Source organism: Conger conger, chromosome 9 (assembly GCF_963514075.1).
Source record: "Conger conger chromosome 9, fConCon1.1, whole genome shotgun sequence".
NCBI classification, from domain to species: Eukaryota; Metazoa; Chordata; class Actinopteri; order Anguilliformes; family Congridae; genus Conger; species Conger conger.
The window spans coordinates 4,366,466-4,380,323 of NC_083768.1; the positions used below are offsets into that span (position 1 = coordinate 4,366,466).

Genomic DNA, 13,858 nt, shown 5'->3' on the forward strand with positions numbered 1-13,858 from the left:
ACATGTCAGTTGTATTTACCTCCATCAGTAGAACATGCTCCATCAGTAGAGTTTCTCACAGGGCTGGTATTCATTGGTAGTCATGGGGATGGGCTGGTAACAGGATTCACAGCTTTGTAATGGCTTCCTTGACTTGGGTTATCTTTTTGACAAACGCCCATATCAGACTCCAAAGGCAATCAGAAACCTAGAATCAAGACCAGATACTGAAAGTTTTGCTGAAAGCTACTAGATACTGAAATGGCAAGATCAGTTCATGGCCACAAGCCCACCCAGGCCAGCAGCCAGCAAAGGCCCCACCCCATGGACTCCCAGGAGCTGGGATTCCTGGGAAAGCTAAACCTACCTCTGGGAAAGACCTCACTGGACAATTCAGAGTCAATCGTGCCTCCTCACCATCTCACTGACCATCACTAACTTAAAGACATGCAGAATTCTACAAAAGGATCAACAAAAAAGACAAACTGCTTCCTGTATCCCCCCCTCTAGGCCCATCCCTTCCTTTTCCACTTTCTCCCCCCTTACAGACTCTGATGTTTCTCAACTCCTGCTCTGCCACCGCCCTACAACCTGCGCCCTTGACCCTATCCCCTCTTCTCTTCTCCAAACTATCACACCTGACATTCTCCCATTTGTCACCTCCCTTGTCAACTCCTCCCTGTCTTCCGGCTGTTTTTTTCGGCATCCTCCAAGAGGGCCCACATCACTCCGCTGCTAAAAAAGCCTACCCTGGATCCCTCCATCATCCAGAACTACCGCCCGGTATCTCTTCTTCCTTTCCTTTCTAAAACTATAGAACGAGCCGCTTCTACTCAACTTTCTTCCTTCTTTTCTAACAACAACCTGCTAGACCCCCATCAGTCTGGCTTCAGATCGGGCCACTCGACAGAGACTGCGCTCCTCTCCGTCAGTGAGTCACTTCATGCCGCACGAGCAGCCTCCCTCTCCTCTGTCCTCATTCTTCTAGATCTCTCTGCTGCCTTCGACACTGTGGATCACTCCATCCTCCTGTCTGCCCTGTCAGCAACGGGCATCTGTGGCACAGCCCTGGACTGGATTGAGTCCTACCTCTCTGGTCGCTCCTTCCAGGTTGCCTGGGCTGGTTCGGTATCGACACCTCGGCCCCTCGCCACAGGAGTTCCCCAGGGCTCAGTCCTTGGCCCGCTTCTTTTTTCTCTCTACACTCGCTCCCTTGGCCCTGTGATCACTGCACATGGGCTATCCTACCACTGCTATGCGGACGATACCCAACTCTTCGTCTCGTTCCCGCCGTCTGATACGCAGGTTTCAGCCCGTATCTCTGCTTGCCTGAGGGACATCCAGAGCTGGATGGACAACCACCATCTAAAGCTCAACCCAGGTAAAACTGAAATGATATTCATCCCTGCTAATACCTCTCCCCATCTGGATCTCTCCATTTCCCTCGGGGATACCACACTCACGCCGTCACCCAGTGCAAGGAACCTCGGCGTGGTGATGGACAGCAGACTGTCCCTTTCCGAGAACATTGCGGCGGTGACCCGGTCTTGCAGGTTCTTCCTATACAACATACGGAGAATCCGCCCCTTTCTCACCCCCTACTCGACCCAGCTCCTGGTCCAAGCGATGGTTCTGTCCCGCCTGGACTACTGCAATTCCCTCTTGGCTGGCCTCCCAGCGTCTGCCATCAGACCCCTCCAACTCATCCAGAATGCAGCAGCTCGTCTGGTCTTCAACCTTCCCAAATACTCACACGTCACCCCCCTGCTTACTTCCCTCCACTGGCTGCCTGTCATGGCTCGCATCAAATTCAAAACATTGGTGCTAGCCTTCCAAGCAGTTAAAGGGTCTTCCCCAGCTTATCTGCAAAAAATCATCAGACCCTACACCCCTGCCAGACCTCTTCGTTCAGCCTCCACAGGCCGCTTGGCACCTCCCCCTCTCAGAACCTCCACCTCACGCTCACGACTACTGTCTGTTCTGGCTCCACGGTGGTGGAACGAACTCCCCGTTGAGGTCAGAACTATAGAATCCCTCCCCACCTTCAAGCGCAAGCTGAAGACACACCTCTTCAAACAGCACCTCTCCCCATCCCTCCCTACCTCCCTGTGAACCTTAATTGTTGTCTCTGTGACTTGTGTATCAGTATTTTAGTTGGCTAGGTAAGCAGTGTTTGGATAGTTAACTTTGGTGACTTTTGCTCTGTTTGTTTGTTCAAAAAAAAAAAAAAAAAAAAAAAAAAAAAAAAATTATGGCCCTTGTCCTTATCTTTGTTGTACAGGTAGCAGTTGAAATTGTACTTACCTCTAGGGTCTTTCAGCGAACTTATCCCTGGTTATGGGTATGCACTTTGTTGTACGTCGCTCTGGATAAGAGCGTCTGCCAAATGCCAATAATGTAATGTATTTTACAAGATTTTCCCTCAGAAGTCATGGTTCTCCACTCAGGTTGATCAATGAGTTATCTCAGGCCAAAGAGTGGAATCCTGTGTAATGTTGTTCACCTGCCGACCAGTCATTTCACGCAGTTTTGAATTGTCCTTGTTAACTTGTAAACATAAAAGTTGAATTGAAAATATGAAAAAGTTTAAATAAGTTGCCATCCTTTAGGTTTGTCTTATTGGTAGTAGCCCAACAACGTTGAGTAAAATGTAGATATTTAGCCAAACATTTATTTATTTATTATCATACGTCTTCTATTCTACATTAATAGTTCTATTTACATACAGAGTTTCCCTCAGAAGTCATCCTTCTCCACGCAGGTTGATGAAATGGTAAATGTATGGATTTATACAGCTTTTTTATTCAAAGCACTGTACAGTTGATTCTTCTCATTCACCCATTCTACACACACCAACAACGATTAGCTGCCATGCAGGGCACCAACCAGCTCATCGTTGGGTGTCTTGTGTGTCTTCGACACACCCAGGGTGGGATCGAACCGGCAAATCTGGCAGACGACTTCTCTTACCGCCTGAGCCAATGAGACGACTGCTCTTACCACCTGAGCCAATGAGACGACTGTCCTTACCGCCTGAGCCAATGAGACGACTGTTCTTATCACAACAGAAATGTTGTTCACCTGCCAACTTCATCACCAGCCATTTCATGCTGTTTTGAATTGTCCTTGTTAACTATACATGCATACATGCAGTCTCAACTGAGCATTTAAATATGCTTAAATACGTTGCCATCCTTTAGGTTGGTCTCATTGGTAGTAGCCCAACATTGTTGATTAAAACGTATAAAATATTTAGCCAAAATAAATAATATTTATTATCTTAAATCTTCAGTTTCAGTTCCAAACCTTTCTGAAGAATGACATTCTGTGCCATTTGTTGAGTTGGTTTGAATAGGCTTATCAATCAATCAGACCCCCAACTACAGAATATAATTATTCATCAGCTGAAATAAAAGACCAGTGTTTTTTTTGTGAAACAAATCCCTGTAATTTGGACAGATCCTGAACCTGGTCAGGCTCATTGTCGAGAAGTATATGAGATTATACTAACTGTTTTAAGTTTGTAGTGTGTTCTGTGTGTTTCTAAATATAATATATCGCATTATATGTGTTACTTTGGCAATATGACTGTAGTTGTGATTGCAGAAACACAACACAGACAAAAACACACGCATTTTGCCCAAACTAACATGTTTGGGATTCACACAAACACAAACACGCCATTTTGAATTGAACTGAATGAGAGAGAAAGAGAGAACAACCAAAAGTGGTTTAACTGAAGAGTTTAAATCATATTTAAAATGGCAGTTTAAATTAATGTGTGATGTTATGCATAATGTCTGAAATGTAGTTGGTGTTAAGCATTAATGAGGGACAAAGTGCACTCATAGCACAGCTGTAGGAAGGCACCAGGAAGCAGAAGCAGAGCAGCCAATCAGGAGCAAGAAGGGGGACGTCTAGCACCTCCTGGTGGGTCTTCAGTTGATACTTATGCGTTTGATTGACACATCTCCATCAACCCATATGTAGTCATAATATTGCTCATCCAGGCTATTCCTGAAGTACACGATCTTGGAACTTTCAGCACCTCCAGCTCAGTGTCTCCCTGTCCTAGGACTCACCTCCAACTCAGTGTCTCCCTGTCCTAGGACTCACCTCCAACTCAGTGTCTCCCTGTCCTAGGACTCAGCTCCAACTCAGTGTCTCCCTGTTCTAAGACTCACCGACAGCTCAGTGTCTCCCTGTCCTAGGACTCACCTCCAAACAATTTGGACCTTTAAAACTTTTTTTTTGGCCTTTTTCCACTTTATTGGACAGTATATAGAGACAGGAGAGAGAGGGAAAGACATGCGATAAATTGTCAGACTGTCGGACTCGAACCGTTGACGTCGCGGCTCAAAATGAGCATGCGGTCAGTGCTCTGCAGGCTGCGCCACCGAGACACCCCATATCTAACAAGTCTGACAGTAAATACTACAGTTCATGATAAATGGTGACAGTTGGCTGTGTCACTTATAAAGGGCACTGTAAGCCGTTCTGCTTTCTAGTGCAGGAAAAGCACCTAAAAAAGACAAGAACCAGGAATTATTTTGTTCAGTGATCAAAGAAAAATTAAATGTTAGTGCAATTTAAAAAGAAACGCATAATAAAAACATATATTCATGATGTGGGAGAAAAATATAATGTAACCTAGGATATATGTATCCAGATGTGTACAATGCATATATAGTTAGAAAACTGCTTAAAATAATAAAATGTGTTTGTGACAGATAACCAGGGAGGGATGAGTGCACACACACACACACACACACACACACACCATACACACACACAGGGCTGAGTGCTCTGCCACAGCTTACATCATATAGGCATATGTGCGGAGATAGAGCAGAACACTCTACCATTGTTGGGTGCGCTCATGTGCTTGATTATGATACAAAAATAAGGCATGATGTGTGTATTTATGTGTTCGTGAGTAACTGATTTAGGCAGGATTTTGCAAGTTCTAACGAATCAAATCGTATTCAAGACTAACTTGCAGGGAAACAAAGCCAAACCAAACAAAACATGTATGCAAACAAGCACAAAGTAGGGGGACTTGATAACTCTATCACAATACTTAGAACAGTGTTTGATGCCGCCTTTATCGGTTATGATTGACTAACATCACTTCAACTGTATAACATAGAAGCACCTCCATTGAATCTCAATTTAAATTACCAAATCATACCAATCCGTGGAACAGAGGTACAGAGGTTCTTGGAAATATTCCAGCTGATTCATTCAGTGTGAGTACATTTGTACATGAGCCTTGGTGGATTATGTACAAAACCACCGTGGGACTGTCATTCTGGATAAGACAGGCTTCACTATGGACGATCGTTCCTGGATGAGACAGGCTTCACTAGGGACTGTCTTTCCTGAATGAGACAGGCTTCACTGGAGACTGTCTTTCTGCATGAAACAGGCTTCACTAGGGACTGTCTTTCTTCATGAGACAGGCTTCACTATGGACTATCGTTCCTGGATGAGACAGGCTTCACTAGGGACTGTCTTTCTTCATGAGATAGGCTTCACTCGGGACTATCGTACCTGGATGAGACAGGCTTCACTAGAGACTTTCTTTCTGGATGAGACAGGCTTCACTAGAGACTATCTTTCTGGATGAGACAGGCTTCACTAGAGACTGTCTTTCTTCATGAGATAGGCTTCACTAGGGACTGTCTTTCTTCATGAGACAGGCTTCACTAGAGACTGTCTTTCTGCATGAGATAGGCTTCACTAGAGACTGTCTTTCCTGGATGAGACAGGCTTCACTAGAGACTGTCTTTCTGCATGAGACAGGCTTCACTAGAGACTGTCTTTCTGCATGAGACAGGCTTGACTAGAGACTGTCTTTCTGCATGAGACAGGCTTCACTAGAGACTGTCTTTCTGCATGAGACAGGCTTCACGAGGGACGTCCAACTCCAGCAGGTTCACCTGCACCCCTCTCCAGCAGGCGTCTGCAGTTACTGTCACTCTGGAACACTCTGGAACACTCTGGAACACACTGGAACACTCTGGAACACACTGTCATTCAGGAACACACTGGAACACACTGGAACACTCTGGAACACACTGTCATTCAGGAACACACTAGAACACTCTGCAACACACTGTCATTCAGGAACACACTGGAACACTCTGGAACACACTGTCACTCTGGAACACTCTGTCACTCACTGGACCTCTGGGACACACTGGACTCACTTTGGCAGAGGCTCTTATCCAGAGCAACGTACAGTTGATTAGACTAAGCAGGAGACAATCTTCCCCTGGGGCAATGCAGGGTTAAGGGCCTTGCTCATGAATTTCACTTCCCCTGTCTGTTGTGGTTTAGGCCACAAGGTTTCCCCCCGCTCCGCTCAGAGCACGGCCTGGTGTAGCTGAGCCTTCAGCTGCAGCACACGCTTTTGGTATGGGGTTCAAAGCAGAGACAGGTTTGGTTAATATGGCCCTTCTTAGACCCAGGTTGATGAGAGAGAATATGAGGAGGGCTCCAATCCCCAAGATCCATCCTAAGTGAGGTAGTATTGCCGTTATCCATGACACCACCCATTCCCCTAGGCTTACTGCTGATTCACAGAGGCAGAAGTTCAAACAGCGGTCTGTCTCTATTTTAAGATCTTTCTGAACAACAGCCTTGACCAACTTCCCCCTTTTTGTCTGCATTAGCTCAGTATTTCGAGAGAGGTCAGGATAAGGTCAGGATATTACCCAGTTTGACCCTGACATTCTTGTCAACTGCTCCCTGTTTTCTGGCTGGTTTTTCATCATTCTCCAAGAGGGCCCACATCACCCCACTGCTAAAAAAGCCTACTCTGGATTCCTCGATCATCCAGAACCACCGCCCAATATCTTTTCTTCCTTTTCTATCTAAAACCATAGAACGAGCCGCTTCTAGTCAACTTTCTTCTTTCTTTTCTAACAACAACCTGCTAGACCCCCATCAGTCTGGCTTCAGATCGGGCCACTCGACAGAGACCGTGCTCCTCTCTGTCAGTGAGTCACTCCATGCCACACGAGCAGCCTCCCTCTCCTCTGTCCTCATTCTTCTAGATCTCTCTGCCGCCTGGACTACTGCAATTCCCTCTAGGCTGGCCTCCCAGCATCCGCCATCAGACCCCTCCAACTTATCCAGAATGCAGCAGCTTGTCTGGTCTTCAACCTTCCCAAATATTCACACGTCACCCCCCTGCTTACTTCCCTCCACTGGCTGCCTGTCATGGCTCGCATCAAATTCAAAACATTGGTGCTAGCCTTCCAAGCAGTTAAAGGGTCTTCCCCAGCTTACCTCCAAAAAATCATCAGACCCTACACCCCTGCCAGACCTCTTCGTTCAGCCTCCACAGGCCGCTTGGCACCTCCCACTCTCCGAACTTCCACCTCACGCTCACGACTACTGTCTGTTCTGGCTCCACGGTGGTGGAACGAACTCCCCGTTGAGGTCAGAACTGTAGAATCTCTTCCAATCTTCAAGCGCAAACTGAAGACGCACCTCTTCAAGCAGCACCTCTCCCTGTCCCTCCCTACCTCCCTGTGAACCTTAATTGTTGTCTTTCTGTGATTTACTTTCTGTGTATCAGGAAGTTTTAGTTTGGCTAGCTAAGCAGTGTTTGGCTAGTTAAGGGGTTTGTTCATACATTTGCATGTTGCGGTAAAATTTTTTTAATTTTTTTTGAAAAATTAAAAAAATCATGATCAAATAGGCCCTGGTCCTTATCTTTGTTGTGCAGGTAGCATTTGAAATTGTCCTTCCCTCTAGGGTCTTTCATCGCACTAATCCCTGGTTATGCTGGTCGGCACCTTGCATGGCAGCCAATCGCCGTCGGTGTGTGAGTGTGTGTATGAATGGGTGAATGAGAAGCATCAATTGTACAGCGCTTTGGATAAAGGCGCTATATAAATGCCAGCCATTTACCATTTACATCATTATTGTGAAACAACATATATCAGTCTTAAATGAAAAGTAATACGTGAGAATTAATGAAACACTTCAATCACATAGATTTCTCTATTGGTTACACATTTTGATTATTCAAATGATTCATGTTGATTACCTCACATGTACATATGTTTTAACTGAAGTGATACATATGTTTGGTAAGTGCCCATGGGGAAGTGCCCATGTCAGTACCAACACAGAAGAGGCCCTTTCATTATTTTTGTGGTTCTGATAATACCTTCTGAGGTTTGGAAAGCGATTAATCTGATCACCCTGAGTGGAGAAGGATGACTTCTGAGGGAAACTGTTGTTTTTTGTTGATCCTTTTGTAGAACTCTGCATGTCTTGAAGGCAGTGATGGTCAGTGAGATGGTGATGAGGCACAATTGGCTCCAAACTGCACAGTGAGGTCTTTCCCAGAGGTGGGCTTAGCTTTCCCAGAGATCCCAGCTCCTGGGAGTCCATGGGGTGGGGCCTTTGCTGGCTGCTGGCCTGGGTGGGCTTGTGGCCATGAACTGATCCGTCATTTCTTGGTCAGGTCTGAGGCAGGTTTGGAGTTTCATGGTTAGAGAACAGAGAACCACTGCAAAGTAATAATTTCTCAGAAAACTAATGTGTGTCTTATTATTACTCCACTTGTGTTCAAAGGATTGTTTTATTGGCTATGTAAGCTGTTTATTCTTTTTTGTACACGTGTAACATTCTTTCACGTTGTTTTGTATAAAAATGGTTTTGTAGATATTTTCCATTGTCAGATTAATCTGCAAGGCCCAAGTCCTAATTCATAGCACTTGAAATTGTACTTCCCACTTGGGTCTTTCAGCCCACTTGTCCCAGGTTATGGGTATGCACTTTGTACATCACTCTGGATAAGAGCGCCTGCCATATGCCTATAATGTAATGTAATATTTCAAGTTACTATTTGATCGGGTTGTTGTGTTATAATACTATTAGATTCCAGTGGCAAAGTAAGAGGCAGGGACTGTGTGTAAATGGTCAGTTTCTTTATTCTGCAGAAGAGTTTGTTGAGGTAATAATGGCCCTTTGTTGGCTGCTGTAATCATAATTCCTCAGAAAACTAATGTGTGCCTCATTATTGCTACCATCTCTGGGAGGGACAAAGTCTGTTTGTGAATATAATATATTGTATATAAGTGTTGCTTTGGCAATATGACTGTAGTTGTGACTGCAGAAGCACAACACACAGACAAAAGCACACACATTTTGCCCAAACTAACATGTTAGAGATTCACACAAACACACACATCATTTTGTATTAAACTGAATTGAGAGAGATAGAGAGAGAACAACCAAAAGTGGTTTAATTGAAGGGTTTAAATCATATTTGAAATGTCAGTTTAAATTAATGTGTGATGTAATGCGTAATATCTGAAATGAAATTGGTATTAAGCATTCATGAGAAACACCACTCACTAGCCTAGAAAATCCTGTGAATTTTAATCAAGTTGTGATTGTAGAGTGAATTTGTGACCTTTATAGTCATACGATCTGGAGAAAGAACTGGACCCCTCTCCCCCCAATGAACAGCCACACAGAGATTTACTCATGATAGAGATTTATTATTGAAGCTGGATTGATTATCATACGCAGTGGGTTTGGACAGACACCAGCGGGTCTAAATGTCGCAGAGAAGCACAAGATTAAAGGCACTGATCTCTGGGAGGGACAAAGTGCAAAGAAAGGGGATGTCTAGCACCTCCTGGTGGGTCTCTATTTGACATACATGCCGGTGATCCTGACGTCTCCTGTAAACCAGATTTCTTTGTTCTTTGTTACAGCAAGGTCCCTGTGTCTCATTGTATTGCTCGCCCCAACTCTGAACATGCAGCAGACTCGTTTGACAGGTCAGCCTGCCTGCTGAGAAAATTGTCCTAGTTCTGAACAGATTACCGACTTTCTGATGTCTACTGCCTTAGAGAAGTGAAAGAGTCAGTGGACCGAATACAGATAAATTTCACTTCACAAAATCACAAAAGGAATGTTTTAGGTTTTGACCATACATGTCCTATTTTTGGTTCTTTGTTTTAAACAGAGAGTGGAGTTGCAAAACCTTTCCTTCAATCAAGGAAAGGAACTGCGAGTCACCAGTGTCCCTGAACCCAATCCGGTTGGGTGAGTCACTGCTGCCTCTGACTCTATGAGACCTCTTGAAGCTGCTGCTTAATCTCTTGATGTCTTCATCCATGGTCATCCATCATCCATCCCGTGTGTGTCTCTCTTTCCCTCCCAGTTTCGCCATCAATGTGGGTGAATCTGAGTGCAACATTGCGCTCCACATCAACCCTCGCTTTCAAGGCTGTGGCCCAGGTGTCATCGTCCTGAACGCCATGAAGGATGGGTCCTGGGGTACTGAAGTGAGAGATGAAAGAAACTTTCCTTTCCGGCAGGGCGAGGAGTTTGAGGTGAGTCCTCAGACAAGGAGACTTCCAGTCCTCTGTACCTGAGTTCCATGGATCAGCCTGTAACTTGGCACCACTTGTGAGACAGTTCACCAAGGAATCTTTAGCCACCATTCCTTCATAGTCCTGTATGTAAGAGAAATTGACCCTTTAGGGGGGCGGGGCTGAGATTCTGTACCCTCCCAGGAAAGCTTAATGGGAAATATTCCAGCCAATTCATTCAGTGTGAAGTACATATCATTATTATATCATTATATCATTTGGCTTGTTATTTCATTGTTTTTCACTGCAGTCGTAGGGTGTTAAACGTGAACCTGACGGTGTTGACCTTCTTCTTTGGTAAGATAACTCTGCGCTCCTGACCTTCTCTCCTTCCCTCTTCCAGGTGTCCATCACCTTTGCCAATGACAAGTTTTACATTAGCCTGCACGACGGCCACATGCTGGAGTTCCCCAACCGCCTGGAACAGCCCCAGTACAGTAAAATCTGGTTTACAGCAGACGTCAGAATCACCGGCATATATGTCAAATAGAGACCCACCAGGAGGTGCTAGATATACCCTTTACATTTACATTTTACATTTCAGTCATTTGGCAGACGCTTTTAATCCAAAGCGACTTACAAGTGCATAGGTTCTACCATAAGTCAAAGCATCACATCCAGAAACTAGCAAAATGCACATGAAATGCTGTTCTAAACATAGTTGTCATCATAAGTGCATTTTTTAAAATTTATTTTTATTTTTTTTGGGGGGGGGTTAGGCAAGGATAGGGATATCAGAAAGGAGGGGCAGGGGAAATCAGGAGGAGGACTAAGGTAGAGTTTGAAAAGGTGGGTTTTGAGTCTGGGTCGAAATAGGGGGAGGGATTCTGCTGTCCTGACAGTGGTAGGCAAGTCATTCCACCACTGAGGAACCAGAACGGAAAACAGGCGTGAACGTGCAGCTCGACTGCCAGGTGCACGTAGAGAGGGAACCATAAGGCGACCAGAGCTGGCAGACCGGAGTGGTCTAGCTGGGGAGTAGGGAGTGATCAGGGATTGTATGTAAGGTGGGGCAGTCCCCTTAGCAGCCTGAAATGCCAACACTAGGGCCTTGAAACGGATGCGTGCGGCAATAGGAAGCCAGTGGAGGCCAATGAGAAGCGGGGTGACATGAGCCGACCTGGGCTGACTGGTGATCAGGCGGGCTGCAGCATTCTGGACCAGCTGGATGGGCTTGGAGCTGGGAGACCGGCTAGGAGGGAGTTGCAGTAATCCAGGCGGGAAATGAAGAGCGCCTGGACTAGGAGCTGGGTGGCTTTCTCAGTCAGGAGATGACGGATACGGCGTATATCGTACAGAAAGAACCTGCAGGTTCAGGCAGTGGAGGATACTTGTGCAGCCAGGGTGAGGCAGTTATCAAGAGTCACCCCAAGATTCTTTGCCGTACAGGAGGAGGAAACTACAAAGTCCTCAACAGTCAATGAGAGGTCCATTGACGGAGAGGACTTAGCAGGGATGTAGAGAAGCTCAGTTTTGGCAAGGTTGAGCTTCAGGTGGTGGGAAGTCATCCACGCAGAGATATCAGCCAAGCAGGCAGAGATCCGTGTGGTGACTTGGGTGTCGGGAGGGAAGGAAATAAAGAGTTGGGTGCCATCAGCGTAAGAATGATAAGAAAAGCCATGGGAAGAGATAACAGAACCAAGAGACATGGTGTATAGCGAGAAGAGGAGAGGCCCAAGAACCAAGCCCTGCGGGACTCCAGTTCGTAGGGGGTGAGGGTCGGAGACTGAGCCCCTCCAAGTCACCTGGTAGGAGCGACCAGAGAGGTAGGAGGAAAACCAAGCGAGTGCAGACCCTGTGACACCCATCCCAGACAGCGATGAGAGCAGAATCTCATGGTTGACTGTCTCGAAGGCGGCCGACAGGTCGAGGAAGATGAGGACAGAGGAGAGGGATTTTGCTTTAGCAGAGTGGAGTGCCTCAGTGACCGCGAGCAGGGCGGTCTCAGTGGAGTGGCCACTCTTGAAGCCAGACTGGTTGGGGTCATGGAGATTGTTCTGGAGAAGATAAGTGGACAGTTGGGAGCAGACCGCCCGTTCCAGAGTTTTAGCGAGAAAGGGAAGAAGAGAGACAGGCCGGTAGTTGTTCAGGGCAGAGGGGTCAAGAGTAGGTTTTTTGAGCAGGGGAGTGACTCTGGCCCTCTTCAGGGAATGGATAAAGGCGCTATATAAATGCCAACCATTTACCATTTACAACTTGATTAAAATTCACAGGATTTCCTAGGCTAGTGAGTGGTGTTTCTCACGAATGCTTAATACCAATTACATTTCAGACATTACGCATTACATCACACATTAATTTAAACTGACATTTCAAATATGATTTAAACCCTTCAATTAAACCACTTTTGGTTGTTCTCTCTAGCTCTCTCAATTCAGTTTAATACAAAATGATGTGTGTGTTTGTGTGAATCCCTAACATGTTAGTTTGGGCAAAATGTGTGTGCTTTTGTCTTTGTTGTGTTTCTGCAATCACAACTACAGTCATATTGCCAAAGTAACACATATAATACAATATATAATATTTAGAAACACACAGAACACACTACAAACTTAAAACAGTTAGTATAATCTCATATCCTACTAGACCAGGGGTCGGCAACCCTGGTCCCGGAGAGCCGCAGGGTGTGCTGGCTTTCGTCTCCACCTTAAAATAAGCAACCGATTCAGACCCAAGAGTGAGGTGAGTGAGGTGAGTTAACTGTGTTATCAATGGCTTTCATTGATAAATTAATGCCAAGTAACAACGAAAGCCAGCGCACCCTGCTGCTCTCCAGGACCAGGGCAGGGGACCCCAGCAGACCCTGTGTCTCTCCAGGACCAGGGCTGGGGACCCCAGCACACCCTGCGGCTCTCCAGGACCAGGGCTGGGGACCCCAGCACACCCTGCGGCTCTACAGGACCAGGGTTGCCGACCCCTGTACTCGACAATGAGCCTGACCAGGTTCAGGTTTTATATCTGTCCAAATGACAGGGATTTGTTTCACTAAAAAAAACAATGGTCTTTTATTTCAGCAGATTAATAATTATATTCTGTAGTTGTGGGTCTGATTGAGGGTGGATAGGCCTATTCAAACCAACTCAACAAATGGCACAGAATGTCATTCTTCAGAAAGGTTTGGTGAATTCATTCATCATATTGCAGAAAACCAGTTGCACTGCAATAACTTCCTATTTGAAAGTGCAAGTCACAGTGAACCATATCTAAGGTATGTAAAGTAGAAATATCTATTTGAAACTGAAGATTTAAGATAATTAATAATATTTATTTTGGCTAAATATTTTATACGTTTTCATCAACAATGTTGGGCTACTACCAATGAGACCAACCTAAAGGATGGCAACGTATTTAAGCATATTTAAATGCTCAGTTGAGACTGCATGTATACAAGTTAACAAGGACAATTCAAAACAGCATGAAATGGCTGGTGATGAAGTTGGCAGGTGAACAACATTTCTGTTGTGATAAGA

The 13,858-nt window shown here is 45.4% G+C and overlaps 1 protein-coding gene across 1 annotated transcript in view; it reads left to right on the forward strand.

The window, feature by feature from the left end:
• LOC133136716 (beta-galactoside-binding lectin-like) overlaps nt 1–10,878 on the forward strand; it is a 25,124-nt gene extending 14,246 nt beyond the window's left edge. Inside the window, exons 2-3 of the mRNA XM_061254378.1 lie at nt 10,178–10,349; nt 10,732–10,878. Of these exons, the coding sequence (XP_061110362.1) occupies nt 10,178–10,349; nt 10,732–10,878 (319 nt within the window). The remainder of the gene's footprint in view (nt 1–10,177; nt 10,350–10,731) is intronic.
• The last annotated feature ends 2,980 nt before the right edge of the window (nt 10,879–13,858 follow it).